This window comes from Danio rerio, chromosome 18, assembly GCF_052040795.2.
Source record: "Danio rerio strain M-AB ecotype USA chromosome 18, GRCz13ab, whole genome shotgun sequence".
Taxonomy (NCBI): Eukaryota; Metazoa; Chordata; class Actinopteri; order Cypriniformes; family Danionidae; genus Danio; species Danio rerio.
Window position 1 is genome coordinate 15,875,588 of NC_141038.1, and position 19,914 is coordinate 15,895,501.

The 19,914-nt window shown below is 36.6% G+C and overlaps 2 protein-coding genes and 1 long non-coding RNA gene across 7 annotated transcripts in view; 2 read left to right on the plus strand and 1 right to left on the minus strand.

Moving 5' to 3' along the window:
• Nucleotides 1-19,914, plus strand: part of si:dkey-246g23.2 — a 186,051-nt gene that overhangs the window by 130,648 nt on the left and 35,489 nt on the right. The window lies entirely within an intron of this gene.
• The window catches only part of kcng4a (potassium voltage-gated channel, subfamily G, member 4a), a 63,233-nt gene that overhangs the window by 217 nt on the left and 43,102 nt on the right, over nt 1-19,914 (plus strand). Inside the window, exons 2-5 of one of the 4 annotated variants that reach the window (XM_087292193.1) lie at nt 4,900-5,032; nt 5,278-5,400; nt 5,707-5,811; nt 12,141-13,057. In XM_087292193.1, coding sequence (XP_087148319.1) covers nt 12,308-13,057 — 750 coding nt within the window. In that variant the 5' untranslated portion in view covers nt 4,900-5,032; nt 5,278-5,400; nt 5,707-5,811; nt 12,141-12,307. Of the gene's footprint in view, nt 1-4,899; nt 5,033-5,277; nt 5,401-5,706; nt 5,812-10,122; nt 10,207-12,140; nt 13,058-19,914 lie in introns of those variants that run through there. The other 3 variants (XM_087292192.1, XM_087292191.1, NM_001110029.1) reach the window with 3 other exon arrangements.
• Nucleotides 858-10,062, minus strand: LOC147832777 (uncharacterized). The gene is made up of 3 exons (XR_015514807.1): nt 9,569-10,062; nt 3,515-6,362; nt 858-2,900 (listed from the first exon to the last, which is right to left on the minus strand). It is a non-coding gene; the product is annotated as an uncharacterized LOC147832777 (long non-coding RNA).

Here is a 19,914-nt window from a genome sequence, read left to right on the forward strand (position 1 = left end):
GTACTGTTATTTATTCATAATTTGAGTTAACATTCATTTGTATATTTTAGTTTTGATAATAACTAATGTTTTTAATAATTATTTTATTACAATTAGTAAATATAATAACTTAAACTCATTGTATTTAATGACTTATTTAAAAAAATGTCTGTAATTTTGTACTTAAAAAAAAAAAAAAAAAAATATATATATATATATATATATATATATATATATATATATATATATATATATATATATATATATATATATATATATATATATATATATATTTTTTTTTTTTTTTTTTTTTTTTTTTACTGAATATACAGCTGGGGTATAACGGCCATTAAATTACAAAAACATTTCTGTAGAATAACGGCCATTAAATTACAGAAATTTACCAGAAATTTAAATATTAGCTGTTATTTTACGGTAAAGTCCTGTAATTTAATGACTGTTATTCTATGGTAAATTCCTGTAATTTCATGGCCGTAATTCTATGGTAAATTTCTGTAATTTAACAGCTGTTATTCTACGGTAAACTCCTCTAATTTAACGGCTCGTTTTTTTACTTTTTTTTTCTGGCACCCTAGCTGTAGTTTTAATTGTAAAAAGGAACAAATTTAGGTTGTATTATAATACTATTATTGGTAACTCTTATATTTTATTAAAAATGTATACATTCTATTTTGAATTTATACATTTTTATTTTCAATTTTATTAATTCTGTTAAGTGTTTCGTCTTATGCATGTATGTATGTATATATATATATATATATATATATATATATATATATATATATATATATATATATATATATATATATATATATATATATATAAAATCTTTTTTTTTCTTTTTTTCTTATTTTGTTCAGTAATTTAGTACTTGGAATTAAAAACCTCATTATTATTTAACATTGTCCTCTAATATTTGTAGTATTTCAGTTTGCAGAAGCAGTTTTAATAGTTTATTTGGTTATCTGTTTGAGACAGATGTATAAGCTATAAAATATTCACGGCAAATGTCCATATTCATAAGAAGCTTAAATATTTATGCTCCTCTTTTCCATTTAATGAAAGCATTTTTGATCATCTTCATCACAGTAGATCAAAAATATAACTGAACACCCCATTTCCCTCCTTTGTTTAATGAAAGACAAAAATCAATTAGGAAGGGCATGTTAAATTTGTAAATAGCATAAATTCATATTCAGGTAAAGTATTACCTACTGCAGTATTACCAAAAAATGTTTAGTTTTAATCAAATTTCTACAACTTCTTGTTTTGTTCAGCATATTTGATGGTGCACTGTGCTAAAATACTGTCAGCATTCCCCCTGTAAGCAGTGTATTGAGAGAGGAATGAGAAAGAGCTCTATTAACTCTGCTAGCTAGCAAACACTTCCTGACAAGAATATTGAATTCTGTTGCAGTGCGATGATTAATTGGATGCAATGTAACAACCCAGCACGTGTTTGCTTATCAGAATGAGTTCTCCCCTTAAAATTAAAATATATCATTCCTGCTGGGCTTTAATTATTGAAAACTCCATTTTTCCCCCTTTTACTTGCCTCTGGGCATGGAGAGGTGTGCAGTGGATAGTCTGACTTATTCCTTGGTCTATTGGGGGTTTTGTTGCGATCTGTGTAGATGTGCAACTTCATTTGAAAGATTCATGCTAATGAGTTAATGATTCTTTTGCTGGTTTGGTGATTTAATTCGGATGCCTGGTCTTGTGCTTTGGGGAGATGGCCAGATATGGATGACTTATGTGTCTCGGGATTGCGTGGTCCATCAGTCCACAAGCAATGATGTAGCCGCTGGTGAGCGAGTTGCAACAGAGAAATATGAGGCTACTGCGTATTTTGCCGGAAGCTGTTATCTCCATGACTGCCCCAATGCCATGTCTTGGTCTATTCATTATTCTTTGGAAGTATGTTGACACATTGGGGTGTTTGGGGAATGTTGAGAGCCTCTGATTGTTTCTGTGCTGTCTTCAAATTCAACATGACATATCTTCTCTTTTTTTGTGCCATAGAATGCATTTGTGCAAACTGTTAAATTATTCTCTCATGTCTAAATAGATTGTATGTGGTTTAGGTAAGTGCAAACATTCACCAGAAATAGTTTTACAGGTTTATTTCCACACCTAGAAATTAGCCTTCATGTTATATGGCATGTTTTGACCTTATTTGGAAGGGTTGGGAATATTTATGAGCTCTGATCTGATGTTCAGGCTGCTCATGTTCTTGCCTTATGCCCTAATACACACAGCAAAATAATAATACTTTAGTTATTAAAAAATATTTTAACAAATTGAATCGATTCCTTGTTGAATATGTTTTTAACTGAAGTGGAAGAGAGGTTTATTTTAGCTAGAAGGAATGATTGGGCTCTCTTTAAGCCACAAAAGTAACCTAGTTTGCTCCTGAGTTAGGTTGTTGGTATATAGGCTTAATTACAGTTATACTATGATATATAGGCTTAATTACAATTATACTTGAAAAAATGGGATGACAGAGAAGTAATTACCTTGGTATTTTGTGGTTTTAAAGAACACAGGCAGGTATGATTATCAACCTCCATATAAACAGATTACACAGTTTATAGACTTCCTTTCATACCAGAAAAGTCACAGAAAGAGCTGAGTGATATGACAAGATGCATAAGCATGCATTAATGACTTATATTAAGCAGTTTATGAGTGTTTTTATTACAAACATATGCTACAAATTTCACTATTTAAACATAAAAAATAACAAGATATTTTATTCAAAACAGACATTATGTCTTATACTGATTTATAATCAATATTCACTGCATTTTGTATTCTTCAAACTGTGGACAGATAAAACACTGTGTGTTCATGTACGGTTTCTTGCTTCTTAAAACTGCTTAATCTCCCTTTAAACTTGTCTTATTTTCAAAATAAAAGTCTCACATACACTAAAAAATTATTCAAAGATGATTTTTTGGATTTACTATATTAAGTGGTTGTAAACAATTTATTTGGGTTGAATTTAAACAAACAAATGAAGTTGAAAATTACTTAATTTAATTAGTTTGTTTAAATTCAATACTATGCTTGCAACAATTTTGCAGAAATAATTTTTTTTCAGTGTACATAGTAAGTATAATACACGTTAGATAAACGTACAAATAAGTAATAAAGTTATCATTGTCATATTCTCACTAGGAATCATCATACAAATGTTTAGGTTTTATATGACGTGGTGTAATAAAAAAGTAAAAATATTTTAAATGTAAAGCTTTATCAGAAGGATATTTATTGTTTCAAATCATAATTATGCTTTGGGAAGAATCAGTCTACATAAGCTGGTGAACTCTGACCTGCGAAATCGCATCACTTGACTGCGTGAGACCAGTCGAGGATCAAAACATGACATCCCTGGACAGAAATTTAAAACATGCAGTAATCGCTCGCTTTTTTAAATGTCTAATAAGCTTGATCCCGCCCCTTTTCGCAGCGCTGCACTACAGAATATCGCATGCTCAAACTTTAATGTGACCGCAGCTCGATTCCACTGAACTGGGCGGGTTGTGTGATGTTTGATTCATTGGGCGTTCTGGGGGGCAGGGTTTACATGCCGCGCTGCGAGTGATTGGCCAGACAGTGGAAGCGCAACATGATTTCGGCCTCACTGCTCAACTTTCCGGGCGATAGGCCCTATAAAAATGCTGGCTCGCTCTGGCCCGACAGTGGAAATGCAGCTATAGTGGCCAATCAAACGTAGACTCACGTTGATTGTCTGAGTCTGTGTTTTGTTCCAATTGGCCTGTTTTTTGCACACAGGATTTACATAAGAACAAGGAAACAATAGTGTTTGAGGTTCAGGGAATGTCGTTTCCATGAACTGTACTCTTCTTATTCAGCTATGCTTAGGTATATCCATATTTGTATTCTATGGCACTATTAACTGATAAATGTGTGTGATTAGTCATAAGCCTGTTCCTCAGTTTTTTTCAGTTCATCCTCAACCTAAAACTCATTGTACTCATTGGTTACTCTAGAGAACTTCTCATTAAAATAGACAACTGTAAATCCTAATATAAAAGAAAATTAATAAAAAAAATAAAAAAAACTGGGTTCACTCCAGTTTTCATATTCAGGACATCTTGGACATTAATAATGTAATAATTCATAAAATACAAACTATTGAGATATACTATACTGAATATAAAGTCTACAATTGTGTCAGTGTGAACAGCCTTGTGATTAAGGGTACAAATATATATCACCAGTACACTGACTGTGACCAAGATCGATTTAATTTTTGTTTAAATTTAGGTTTACATTTTTGGTATAAAATTAAATTCAATTTGACAGAAGAAATCATGAGACATTAACAATCTTTACATGAAAAAAATCAATTCAAGTCGATTCAAGTTTGTTTATATATTGCTTTTCATAATAATTATTATACCAAAGCAGCATTACATTAGTCAAATTGTTTACAATTGGTTATGCAGTTTTGTAGGGTTGACAGTATAGTTATACAGTATATAGTGTCATTTCCAAAAAGTGATGTCTACACTACGATCATGACTTTATATTCTATATACTGTACATTATTTCTGCTAAGTGACAAGACTTTTGTATAAGCAAAGTAAGACCTAACTGTCCTAATTAAATAATTAAAAATCAAGACATGATCATATTTTATTTTGGTAAAATAAGTGTAATCCAGAGGCCTTTGTCTTTCATATAAGCCACTTCTGATACCAAATGATCAACTAGAAGTCAAGTTATTATTTGTTGTTCCTAAAACTTGGATATGCGACAAGACTTTTGTCAGGTAGTGTATGTGTAGAATACATTTTCAATGAAGTGTATTGTGTATTGCTTAAGATTTTGTGTCATCATGTCAAAATAACAAAGTTTTCCAATGTTCAGATTTGATTCATGATGAGCCAAGAAATGGAGCCGTGGTGCCCTGTAAGCTGATCTGAGATCAGAGAAGTGAGATGATCGGGTTGAGTGCTCAAGTTCTTATCCAGGTGTGTCATTACAGGTAACCGGAAGCACGGTAAGGGCTGCTGATGTAAATAGACTCAATTAATGTGGAAATAAAACACTGCACGCACAGCAGAGACCACAGAAAGTCCCTCACGGTGAGACGGACGCTCCCTTGTTAGTTTCACTTCTGACTGCAGCTACACCAATGTCATGCACCCTTGTCACATTCATCACTTGCCGTTGTTGACAAGAAGTGCACACTACTTTGAGTTGCACGCAGGAGTTGATTGATAAGCGGATGGCTTTATTCAACAGAACGTGAGGAGTGTTCAAAATGCTGATGCGGCACTTTTCGTACAGGAATGGCTCAGATGTGCTTCACCCTGTGCAGATGATGAAGACCATGTTATTTTTGGCCCTCCAATATGGGGATATCCGGTCTGCAGCTCACACACATGCACACTAGACAGACACACAGAGAGAGAGAGAGAGAGAGGTGGTGTGAATGCGAGTGAGTTCTACTGTACGTTCCTGGCTGTTCTCAAATTCCAATTTAAGCTCAAAGGGAGGTTTGATGTCTGTATAAAGGGATAGGTCCATGCATCCCATCCGTCAGCATTAATGTTTAATATGGAACACCATGGAAGGCCTGAGCCTGCTTATCTCCTTTTTCCAAAAACTCCAGTTATACAGGTTTTACTACTAGCCCAAATTCCAAATGACTGACATCTGCTTCCTCCCCAGGAAAACCTGCTTCCCTTGGCTGCCTTCGGGATTTGATTACAAATTTGAATGTTATGTAAATCATCCAGGACTAGGATTGCCATCCGGTAGACAAAACAGATTATGGTAATGTGCAAACCAGTCTGTGCTGTTTTATCAAGTCATGATGCTTTTCGCCCTGTGAAAAAGTCACGTCTTTGATTGTAGTGAGTCAATTGGCAGGGGAGGGAATTAATCAAACACCTATTATTGGGATTGAGAAAGTCTCGCAGCACTCTGGCAGGCCACCGGTTGGCAGTAATCTAGTTATTCACACATCTGCTTGAGGAGCAATCACGTTGATCAGAGCACAGGCTGGATCAAACGGGTGTCAGTGGGACACACAGCTGCCCATCAGCTGCCAGAGCTGCTCCCCGTCCCATCCCCAAACCCGATTCTCTCATCAGCCTGACCCCATCTCTCTGTCGCTGGGGATTACACTTTAATCCTTCGACTGATTCCCGTGCTTTTCCCCCCGCTCTCAAACAGTCGCTTTCTCTCCTAAATGTTAGAGTCATCACTTCTGTCCTTGATCTGTAGAAATCGCAAAGAGGAGGCAATCTGGGATATTTTTCAAGGGCGATCCAATTAGGTGTGATATAACCTGCTCATTAGACTTGTGAGATCAAGTAATGACCCTGAAATCAGACGTCAGAGAAGGGTTGAAACAGCTAATCAATAAAATCAATAACATCGGTGATGAAAATAACTGCTTCTCTAAGCATTAGTTGAGCACACATCACTTTAAAGAAACAATATGTGGAAATCAGAAAGCCTTGTTATTGTCAGTGACACTAGTGGTCATTTGGTGAACTGCAGTGGAAGTGTATTGCTGTTTGCATTTTTTCACAACTAACATACTAGAGTCAATGGCAGGATATACTCAAGGCTTATTTTCTGTGCTTCGCTTAGTAGCAGGGTACAAATTACAGGGGGGTTTGAGGGGAATTGACCCCCCCTTAATTAACGCTTGATCCCCCCTGAAGGAGAGGGGGGGGGGCTCTCTGATCTCAGATTTATATATTAAATATTAATAATTAAAAATGTATAATTTAAATAGGCGGTCCATTCCGCTGTGTCGCCCCCTAGATTAATAAAGGGACTAAGCCAAAATGAAAATGAATGAATGAATATAAATATATATATAACCCCCTATAACGGTTCATACCATTGTGAATGCATAATGCACCAATCAATGCCATAAAAAATTAAACTGGCAGTTTTACAGCTTCGATAGCCATCTAAAGTATTTTCAAAACATGTTTCTTGTTAAAATAGGTGTTTATATCTGCATGTAGCCTAAAGAAAAAGAAAAATTAGACACAATTTGTAGTTTAACATACAGTAACCTCTAAAATAGTCACTAAATATCCCTCAAAACACTGAAAACATATACATTTTATTAATAAATTAGATGTAATTTAAATACATTCATAAATTTGATTCGCTGAAGCATTACTAAACAACTACTGAGAAAAGTTGACCCCCCGATCATCAATGTAAAATTCCCACACCGCTTAGTAAAAATAAATCAGAAATACTTTGCTATATATTGCAAATAAACATCCTGACATCACCCAGACTGCTCTGTGACGTTTAGATGTTTTTAGATGAATATATTCTGACCTTTTCTCTCAATAACAAAATAAACGCACATGAAAAATGACAGACGTGAGAAAACAGATAGGTGTACTCAAAATTACACTCTCTTTCTTGTTAAAGTCAAAATTATTAGCCCCCTAAATTATTTTTCCCCAATTTCTGTTAAACAGAGAGATTAATTCAACACATTTCTGACTTCAACTATATATTACAGAATGTCCTTTAAACTTTGGATCTAGTTAAGACAATAGTTTGGATTAATCCCCTCTCTTCAATGTATCAGTATAGAACATCTCAGTCAGCATTATCTTAAACATTATAGCTTAATAAAAAAATATTACCATTATTATAATTGAATGACATCATGTTTTGTACATAAGCAAATAATATATTCTTTTGATTTGCTAGGCAAATAAATAAATTAACAATTAATAATCTGCCATATATTCACAGTGTTTGTAAAAGTGTAGGTGTTCAGTGCATTTCAAGCAGGATATATCACCCTCTGAAGGGAACTTCGGAATGAAAACAATCATGGCAGCTATAATGAAGTCTGGAGGTGCTAAAAACTAGACACTTTGAAGGACCCTTCGGAATTTTAAAGGATACAAATGATTCAGTCCCCATTAATTCTTTACACAGGGAAATAGTTTGGTATCGCACACTGCATTTAGTTCGAAAGGTCTCATTCCTATTCCCTAATCCCTTCGAAGCTTGCACTCCAGAGGGTAAACCCTTCGAAGGAATTAGGGCATAGGGATGAGCCCTTAAAAATTGAAACCCAGTGAAAAAGTGTTTAGGTGACATACTGTACTGCATATGATGGACACTTTACTATCTGATGTGGCCAGGATTTGTGACAAATCCCAGCAAACAATTTTGTGTTTTAAAGATGCCTATACGTCTAAACGTAAACAGCTTGGCTAAAACAAGGCTCGGGGTGTCAGTGAAAATCTACAGTAAGAATAGCCCGAAACTAGACTAGTCGTCAAGTAGACAGATTAAACAGACTTTATATGTGTAGTCCTTCCGGTTTATTTGCTGAATAGTCTAGTTTTGGCCTATAGACATCTATTAGATTTTCACTGACAACTCAAATTTAGCCTTGTTTAAGCCAAGACGACTATGTTTAAAGACCTATTAGAAATCTATCAGACATCTTTAAAAAACAAAAAAAATTCTTGCTGGGAATTGACACTGAGTCACATGTTAAATGTTTTAAATATATTCATACTCAATATACATTCATTTATACTATTAATAACTATTTTTAGTAGTCATAATAGTCTTATCTATTCTAAATGAGTAATCAAGGGTGCATGCAATTTTAAATGGTTTCATTCATTTCATTTTCTTGTCGGCTTAGTCCCTTTATTAATCCGGGGTCGCCACAGTGGAATGAACCGCCAACTTATCCAGCAAGTTTTTACGCAGCGGATACCCTTCCAGCCGCAACCCATCTCTGGGAAACATCCATACACACATTCATACACTACGGACAATGTAGCCTACCCAATTCACCTGTACCGCATGTCTTTGGACTGTGGGGGAAACTGGAGCACCCGGAGGAAACCCACGCGAACGCAGGAAGAACATGCAAACTCCACACAGAAACGCCAACTGAGCCGAGGCTCGAACCAGCGACCTTCTTGCTGTGAGGCGACAGCACTACCTACTGCACCACTGCTTCGCCCTAAATAGTTTCAATTAAACAATATATAAAAACTTTAGAGTAAAAATTTTATTCCACTGTTTTTTAAATGCGCAAATGAACACTAAATCTATTGAAAGTCGGTATGGTGTGGGCAAACAATAATGAATGTGTATATTTGTGAAGGTACAAAGAAAATGAGGCAGTCAGGAAGGGTGGCGGTGCATATTTCAGCAGTCATTCGAGGGTTTTATGTGTTTAGACCCCTGGCATCCAGTGATGGAGAGTGTGAGTGCACAATGCCAGCTGTCTCACTTTCCATTCAAATGCCACCAGGACTTGCGCAAACTGCTAGTTATTTTAGCATTTCCCTAGGTATGTGCGACCTAATGAGTACAGTATGCACACTTTGTTTGCGTCTGTTTGTAAGCTTTGGACGCCATAATAGTGCTGCCAGGTGAACAGCGTGTATGCAAATACTGAATCAAACTAATTGGGCTGTCCCGAGGTGTTTACTCTGCGTGCAACGCATAAATAGACATAATGATTTCTACTGTGTGCACAGCAAACACGGATTCTACATGCGCTTACCTGGGAGATTTATGAATGGGGCTTTATTACGTTTAACTCAACCGCATGAGGCAACTTTAGATATAACAAATGCAGACTATTTTGGCACAAAGTCCTTTTCCAGATGGAAAACTCCATTGTCACAACGAAAAGGGTTCAACTGGAAACTCAAGTATCCTTTGCGAGTGCAATAATTCATCATGTCTCAGTCGCGTTGACGCACAATGACGTGCACATCTCAAACTGGTTTAAAACAGGAGCCGGTGATAAAATAATCCAATGTTTAAATAAGGTCTGTTGTAGCAGTGCGAACAGTACGTGGCCATGCTTTGCATTCGTCCCTACCATGATTTAGACTTTGTTTTAAACTTACAGTGTCTCTGAGGCGCGCGACCGACCAGCGTTTGCTCACTCTCACATACGCACACACAGAGACACACACTCAGGATCTATGCGGTGATAGTGACGGAGCGCGCGGGACAGCGATGATGTGTCAGCGCAGAATGTTCGCGCTGGGATCATTTTCCCGCCTCTGACTTCAGCATACTGACAAAACCCGATAAGTAAATTCTGAAGTGAGTTCGTTTATCCGGTTATAGAGCATTATGGAGAGAAAATGTTTCTGCTGAAGAAAGTGAGGACCGGAGTCGTGCCGAGGGGTGAGTTGGGAGTTTCTACTTTGATGCTCTTGTTGTTTTTGATGAACTTGTACTCGTTTATATTTCGTTGTCTATCTGTATCATATTCGTCAACTTTTCAGTTGTCACTGAAGCGTTTTGAATGCGCTTTTGTTTGAGGCCATCAATGGTTTTGCATTCACATAGGCTGCTGACTGCAAACATGTCTGCAGGATGATGCTATTTGAACAATATTATGTATTTCAGGGTTAATGAAGTTGAATTCAGCAGCATATCGAGTTTATACTTTAAGTTTTGCCTGTATCGAGATGTGAATGTGCCAGGTACTTTCCTAAACTTATTAAGTAACGTTAGACTACAATATGTAATCATGACAGTGACAGTATAGGCTAATGTTTTGTCTTATGGATTCGATTAATGTTACTCATCTGTTTTACGAACGATAGGCTACGTATTGTGCTTTTAAATAGTAATCGATATAAAACTGCTATTCTGTGCTGCATTCAGATGTCAAATTATGATATAATTTTAGATGTCAACAGAGACCTACCGGTCAAAAGTTTTGAGGCAATAGTCTAGGCTTTTTTTTCTTTTCTTTTTCTTTTTTTGTTGTTGTTGTTTTGTAAAGAAGTCTTCGTTTCAGCAGAGGTGCATTTATTTAATTATAAATACACTAAATCAGTTATATTGTTAAGTCAATTCATTTTATAATATCTGATTAAAATGTGAATATAATTTAAAGTTTTAAGCAGAATTTTTAGCCACCTTTACTGCAGTTGTCAAGGTTATATAAGCCTTCAGAAATTATTCTAATATGCTGATTTGCTTCTCAAGAAAAAAATGTTGAAAACAGTGCTGCTTCATATTTATATCTGAAAACTTTATAAAATGGTTTTTCAAAGACACATTTAATTTATTGAAATTTATACTGAAGACATATACTGTATTCTGTTTCATGTTTTAATTTCTACATAACTTTCTATTCATCAAAGAAATATTAGAAGTCAAACTAATCACAAATTGTGCAACATTAGTAACTGATAACATTGTAATTTTGATCATATAATTCAGCCTTGCTAAGCATAAGATACTTTTTTAAAACTCATTTTTTGTCTATTATTATATGTATAACAAGTCAGAAATAAGTTGAACTCAGTTCTTGCAAAGTGTGTCATACAGACTTTTAGTCAACTTTCACAGTGTTACAGAAATATTTGGGATTTGAAAGTTGGATTTAACATTTTTGAAAGGTAGTCAGTGGGAAAATAAATTCTCAATACAATCAGATGACAGACATGAAAATTGTTAGAAAGTTTTTATGGGACCCCTCTGAGTTAAAGTTGATCAGTGATCTTTTACATTTGTTGAAGTCAATAAATCCCTCATTGACTTTTTAAATAGGCTTTCTAAAATCAACAAAAGTTACCCTTGACCCATCTTGCATGCTGTCTATTGTTTTAAAAAAGTATGCCCAATATTGTGCCATTGTTTAAACGCATTTGTAATTATCATGCATTTTCTGCTTGGTTCGCATCCTTCCTAATTTCCACCCTATTTTAACACCTGCTTATGTGTGATTATGAAAAATCTTGCTTCCCTCACTTTCTGCTCATCAGCCTGTACTGGAGAGAATGTTCTTGATAAAGCCACTGCCACTGGGCTGCACAACACACTTCCCTCAATTAACTTTCCACACAGTAAAGCAAGCATCGCTTCCGATGGGAGTACGCTTCTATTAATAAATAGTTTATCACTCCAGCCCCCACCCTACTATAATGAAACACCTTGACAACAGAAAATTATTCAATCATTGTTAAGAGTTGTGGGATTGTCTGGCTAATATATCAGCCACTAGAGACCATGCCAAACTGTAGTGTCCGTCTTTATTGAAATATTAATAATTTTACTTAACTGTTTGACCTCTTTGACTTTTGTCATCTCTTTGTCTCCAACAGTGCCCAAAAATGTGGGCTATTTGGCTGTGCACTGAACTGTGCATGAGATCCTATGGGATCAGCCTTCGAATAAACACCTCAGTGCCCAGCACCAAAGTTTCAGGCTAACGGTGAGACGACCTAAGCTTCGCCCATCCCGTTGATCAACTTTCCTCTTCAATGCCATCATGCCAATCATCAGCAATGCCAATCATGACTTCAGCAACCTCTCGGTCAGTGATGACAGCAGCTTGGACCACATCTTCACCGAGATCCCAGAAACCGAGACCATCAAGGGAGTGTATTACCAGCGGGCTCAGTTTATTCGCCGACCCGAAGACCTTAATTTGGTTGATCATGGCCTGCAGGCTCTCATCAATGTGGGGGGCAACCGATACACCTTCCCTTGGAGTACGTTGGAGCAGTTCCCCTTGACACGGTTAGGACGTCTTAAACCCTGCAGCAGCCCTGAAGAGATTGCTCGCGTCTGCGACGATTACGATGAGGCACGCCATGAATTTTTCTTCGACCGTAGCCCCAACGCGTTCCGTGTAATCCTCAACTTCCTAGCAGCCGGAAAGCTGCGTTTGTTACGAGAGATGTGTGCACTCTCGCTGCACGAGGAGCTCAACTATTGGGGTGTAGAGATGACTTACATGGAGCGCTGCTGCAAGCGCAAGATGTACACACGCCTTGAGGAGGTCGCCGAGCTCGAGCGGCGAGAGGAGGAACGTCGCCAACGTAATTTGCAGCTGCGCCCTCCTATTGTGGAGACACGTTACCGCAAGTTCATGAACCAACTGAGGGACATGGTGGAGAACCCTCAGTCAGGCGTGCCTGGAAAGGTGTTTGCTTGTTTTTCTGTGTTGATGGTGGCCATAACAGTAATCAGCCTGTGCATCAGTACCATGCCGGACCTCAGAGAAGAGGAGAATAGGGTGAGTTTCTGCTAAATTTATTGTGTTCTTGATCATGTTGTTCTAAAAACGTATCACATCTTATGCCGAGTTCAGACTGCAGGATTTTTAAAGTAGTCACGTCAGATGTTTTCACACTGCATGACTATGTGGGGAAGCATTCCGTTGCTGCTGTGTTTTCACACTGCATGACTTTACAATAAGAGAATCGCTGACAACTTTGTCTCAGTCCCCAAACTACGTCTCACAACCAAACACGCAAGAAGTGACATGGAAACAACGTGAGGTCAGATAGTATATATTTTGTTTTGAACTACATAATGAGAAAGAAGTCATGTATTTATTTAGCAATTTCTCGTAAATATATATATATATTTTTTCCCCGGTTGTGGTATTGCTCAGATGACACATCAAACAGACATGGTGCTCCTGCCAAATTTACACTAGTTTTTCCTCCATTTCTTGGGTCCAAATAGACCGAAAATAGGCTCGTTTAATTTTTCCTAAGCTCCCGCTGGTCTGCAGTAGGCATGGGCTAGTATAAGATTCTGACGGTATGATAACCTTGGATAAAAATGTCACGGTATCACAGTATTGTGATTACTGCTCTAAAATATATTCTTTTTAAATGTCTGGGTAAAAAACATAAACTTTTTTTCCACTTTAAAAATCAAAATATTTTATTTTTTTGAAAGATTTATAATATTTTGGAACAGTAAACATTCACTTCTGACTTATGCTGTCTTCATTAGTTTAAAAGACACTGATTTCTTTATAATTTAAAATCGCAGCTTTTGGATATTTTTTCTGCTGAAGACATTGTTGTCCTAAAAAAGGTAAATAAAAAATCTTACACATACCTTAGGATTGGTATTGCGGTTTTAAAACCTTGACTTTTCTAAACCGTGGTACACCTTGAAAATTGTTATCGTCCATAGTCTGCAGAGACCCATACTAGTGTATACTGCTCTCTCAGTGGCTGTAGGTGATCACCGATGTTGTTTTCAATCAGAACACATTTCATCCAGCATGATTTGAACATCACTGACAGCTTCATATATTTAGCATGCCAAGTATCTGATGGTTGTCGGCGACTCATCGCAGATTCTTTTAGATTGCGCCTTTGATTGTTCTCACTGTGTTACTCACCGGAATGAGCACTGATTTGCCTGTGATTACAGGCATTTGTCAGCGGTTTCTCAAAACCTGTCGGCGAGTCAAAATCGGGGCTAAAATCATGCAGTCTGAACTCAGCATTAAAGTGTTAGTTCCCCCAAACTACTCACTTTCATTTCATTCGAATCCCTTTTGATCTTAATAGGGTAAATGCTGAGCTAGTGTTTCTTCCCATACTGATAAACTTCCGGTGAACAGTTAATGTGACTTTTTTCCATTTATACGGTTCCTTTTTCCGCATAGATGTTGTAATGTAATTAAAATACAATCAGTTTAATAGACTTTGTCATTCATTTAGTTGCTCAAGTGTAAAACGAGACAAAAAAAAAGCCTTTTACTCACACGCGCTGGTCAGGATCACCCAGGATATTGAATATCCTGGGGTAAAATAAATGTTCATATTTTAGACATGACAGGGAAAAATGTAATTTAATGCTGTGTTTCTTGTACAATCTGAGACCCACTTTATATCGTATATCACTCAGCCAGTGGAGATCGCTGATTTTGAAAGAAAACAGACCTTTAATTCACAGATTTTGTAATGGCATACGATTCATCGTATGCGCTTAACCCAGTTGCTGACAAATTAAAAGTCCTTATGCATATTTCCGCATATACCCTATTCCTCGTTCAACACAAATTACAATATTTTTGGGTGAATTAATCTTTTGATAGTATATTCTTTGTTACACCGAAGAAAGAAAGTGACACAGGTTTGGAACACATGTTGGGCGAGTAAATGTGAGATCAGTTCTCACGTGTCTTGTCAGTGGTGTAACAATGTATAATGCATACAGAACTCACTTTAAAACTAAGTTGCTCTCTGTTAAGTAAGGAAGACATTTTAAACAATATGGGACATTCTACCGGAATTGTACATTATCTGTCCCTGAAATAAAAACATGAATACTGTGAATAAAAAGTATTTCATCCTAAAAATTTAAAAAATGTACGGATGCTTGATTTCTGTGAGTGTCTTTGTAAAGAAACATGTCATTCATTTGGTTCTCAGATTTTATTCTTTATTAAAAGCACTTTACAAATTTACAGACTCTGTCATTGTCCTGGTCCTCAACCCAATTGAATCTACAGCTTTAATAGTTTTGTTATGCTAAAAACTGCTATTTAGTAAAAACTTTAGAAAAAGCTCATTTAAGTTATTATGATTCACATCAATTGATTTAAAAACATCAGATTATAATTAAATTCTACAAATAAACAATATTTTACAATTGTCCAAATGTTTAAGTCAGCCCTGTCACATTTACATTAAATTTAACATGAAATGTGTGCAATACTTGTTTAAGGCTATGACTCGGTAGTAACATCATTGGATGGAGAAGCTGAAGGTGATCAAGGATCCGTTCTATCATCGAATTGTATGATTTTATGTTTGTTTTATGATTTTTCAAGTTTAAGTCATGCCCTGTCACATTTTTTTCTAAGTAAAAATGTATGTTTCTGGTAGAATGTCCCATATAAAAATGAAGAAATAAATGATTACTTTTTCACTTTAAACAAACAGGATAAAATAATAAAAAAGTATAGATTTAAAAGCACAACTCATGCTACGTCTATTAAAATTCCTAAACCATTACACTTTGAATCACAAAATAAGACATTTTCTGTCCATCCACTATAAACGGTTTAGCAAGAAGATATAAAAAAGACAATAAAGTAGTCATTAAATGATTTCACATAAATTGTGCTTTTGAATTTTTGACAAGCTACTTGATCTTATTGTATGAAGAGCAGATAAATGATGGCAGAATTTTTTTAATTACTTTTTTACTTACTTTACTTTAAGTCTATGTGCTCTGAAACATTTCTGTGCTTTCAAATGCTATCCAACCAACATAGGCTCATTCTGAAAACAGCCCTATAAACGTTTGTGGCGAGCGCAAATTATGTAGTCAGAGCTACTTCTAGCTACGTTTCATTTTTAAAAGGAACGCTAGAGGGAGGTTTGACGCCGTTATTTTTCAGTCATTACAATTGTTTTTGTTTAGAGAAGAAGGAGGGTGGGTCAGTCCATCAGTCAGTTAACAGCGACCTCTGATGGATTTACGTGAGAACAGCAGGTGCGAATGGCACTCACGAGAGAAATTTAAGATCTTAAAAATCGTACACAGCGGCCTCTGGTGGATACAGGAAAACAAAAACAGCAAAAAAGCGTAGCTCCTGGGATATGCACTCTCCAGAAATGTAAATAGAGGTACGTTTTCAGAATGAGACTGGGTTGAATCCAACACTGGTAAACTGGAGTGTTTTGTATGTAAATCCATGTGGAGAAATTAGCATTTTTACACATGTTAGTATTCACCTGCTTACACAAAATGTAAGCAACAAAAGCCAAACACATGTTCAGCTGTTCACTATGAACCCCTTCACCTCAGTCAGAATGTGAGCATGTCGCTAGAAGTGTGTTTCCGGTCTTCAAGCCGACCTGTGCGTACTGTTCCTAGTGCGAAATAATGAATGCATCTCACCAAGGCTCCCCAATGTCAGTAAATACCCAGAGAGTAATGAACTGGACCAGCAATGCCTCCACAATGTCAGCAAACACACATCGAGAATAATGAACCAGCTCCGCAGAGACCTCTGGAATGTCAGCAGGCACACAAGGGGGTCCGTTTGAGAAGACTAGACCTTTTTCTGCTATTAAATGATTATGCATTTTAATCGCCTTCAGGCAGACACCTCACACCGTACCAAAGAAGTGGTAGACCGCTGGTTGTAGCTTCATTTGTTGTAGCTTCAAGTTTCACTCCACATGCTTTCTTTAGAAAATCAAATACGTTTGCTGTGTGATTGGACGTGTTTGTGCGTATGTCAAGGTAAGGCTCTGGCAGTGTCTAGGCGGTTATGCTGGCATGTAGCATCCAACAGGCAGAGTCCCGCTGGAAGCAGCAGGACTGTCATATTTAATTCAGACTGCCGGGCCGTTTGTCAACGTCACCGGCACGGTAGAAAAGGAATGGCCTGTGCATGGAGTCATTCATCTCTGCTCATAAATGTGTGCGCGCAAAGATATGTGTGTGTGCATGTGTACATTGAGTGATAACAAGATGACCTCCTCTATCTTTCGCAACACTTTCAATTCTTTGTGTGTAGTCGAATGTGAAGATGTACAGATTGATGTTTCAGACTTCTCTGTGTTTACAAGCATAACTTTTTGCTGTGAAGTTTTATGCCCCTATAAATTATATACAGCGTGGTTTTAGCTTAGAGCTCAATATCAGATCTGAAAAGACAAGGCAGCAAATCTCAAACAGGAAACACAAACAGAAGTGAGAAACACCATGTGCAAACTCGCAGTTATCTGATAGCAAAAAAAAAAAAGGAATAAATTCAACAACCTACAGTCTTATCTGAAAGTTTCATGTCAGTGTGACCTGCAGTAAACATGCTTTAGCGTATGCTGTTCGCAGTCTGGCTCTCACTGGATCTATATGTATGCATAGCAGTCTTCTGAAAATATCTGGACACTTGAAGGATCTATAAATATGTATGAAAGGCATTGCATTAGATGACAAAATGCCAAACTAAGTGGCGTTTAAATAAAGTTGCAGTTTTCACCTTTTCAAAGAACTTTTTAAATTATAAAGCACAAAAAGTATAGTATTTGGGATTGCATACTGATGTTACCCATTTACATTAGTATACAGTTGTGTTTTCATAGGTGAATGATGCTTAATATACACTATACATGCACTATACACAATATATACTCAGGTAGGAGATACAGTGTCCCAAAGTGTAGGTTAAACTGTTATAAGAAATCCTTTGTCTATCTTAATTAGCATTATACATTTTGTAACTGCTGTATTTTGTATTTTTTTATTGCTTGTTTTTAGCGAATGTCAATATGAATTGGCAATATGGCATTGGCCATAACAAATTTCCTGTCAAGGACAATAAAGTTTACCACTACTACACTACCTGACAAAAATCTTATAGTCGATCCCAAGTTGTAAGAGCAACAAATAAATATAGCTGGAAGCAGCAATTATCAGGGTTCAAGCATTTTAGAAGTGTAAGGTTTATCAGTTAGGAAGTTTGTAAGTATAAAATAATAAAATATATGATTAGTGTTAGAGTTTATAGATTGAGTTAACGAATGTTTAATTTCACACTCCAAAAACTCAAAATCCCCCTAGTGGATGATTTATTTCAACATTTCTACAATCCTCTAAGCCCATGAGCCCAGCATGCCCACCAAGTTTTATTCTGATTGGCCATCGTTAACTGTGTATAATGGGTGCTCAAATTTAATTGGCTAATGGCAGCCATATTTTAAAGTGTCATTCCAGTTTGAGCAAATACACGCATGCCAAACTTCAAGTTGAACCATCTAGTGGCTAAAATGGTAATTGAAACACTGTATTCAGCATCAACAGTCATTGAAACACTGCGTTGTTGAGACCTTTTCTATTATTATAGCGCCACCTGTTGCCTGATCTCCACAAAATTTTCCAAGTTTGTTTACATTGATATGCCACATGTTTTCACTAAATTCTGTGATGTTTTGAGTTTTCCTTATGGGTTTGCAGGCATGTAGGTTCACGTGGACTAGCCGCTTTTGTAAAAGAGCCTGTTACAGCTAATAAAAGTGGAAAGTAGGGTTGGGCGATGTTGACGAATTTGGCATCCTACGATGTCTAATGTGAAACATTGCGATGGACGATGGCATCGTCGTCATGTGAAAAGCGGGGGTTTGAGGGTGGGTTGGAAGTGGTATTTTACAGAGTGTGCGCGACGTGTCTAAAGAGTGAGGAGGGATTCGGTAGTGAGGAGTGAGAAGGGTGCGCGTCTTATTTGAGGACCGGGAAGGAGACGCGCGATTTCCGGGAGATTATCACTCGTTTGGGTGGGACTAGTTTGCAAAAAAGTATTTTTTTTACATAATGATGATTATTGAGGATGGTTTGAGTGACAGCAGTGGTTTTAGTGTCAAAGTGTTCAGTATGAGCAGTCTTATATAATATGTATTTTGTCTGGCTGTGCAAAACCGTGTTTAATACACAATCAATTACATCCTCAAAAAACTCAAAATTGCCCCCTAGTGGCTAATTTCTTTCAGAAATTTTACAGACATCTAGGACCATCAGTCGAACATGCCCGTCGAGTTTCGTTTTTATTAAACAACGTAAACCTTGTTTTAATGGCTGCTTGATCTTAATTGGCTAATGGTGGCCATGTTTTTTTTTAGATATTCCAGTGTCCTTATAATATGTCATGACAGCGTGGACAAAGACACAGCATGCAAAATTTCTAGCTGATTGGTAAGGTTGTGGTCTTTTTTGACTTTTGGGTCTGGTTTTTTAACTTATAGTGCCACCTTGTAGCCAAAGTCCACATGTTTTGCACTGTGACCTCAACTTGACCTTATACAAATGTATACCAAGTTTGCTGATGATGTTTTATTTGGTTCAAAGGTTATAGCTACATTTACAATTAGCTTCAAATAGCATGGAACATTTGTGGTGTATTGTTTCGCACAAAAATAAATCTAAATTTCAACTTTTTTTTCAATAACTATTGATATTCTATTGATATTCAGTGTCCAGAGGATATTTCTGCACTGGTTTGGTTTAGATTGGGCGAAAATACTAGGACTAGTTTGCAAAAGTAGGTTTTGGACAAATTTCGATGTAGCAGAAAAACGGTGCTTCGCTCTTGAACCCCTAATAATCTGACTT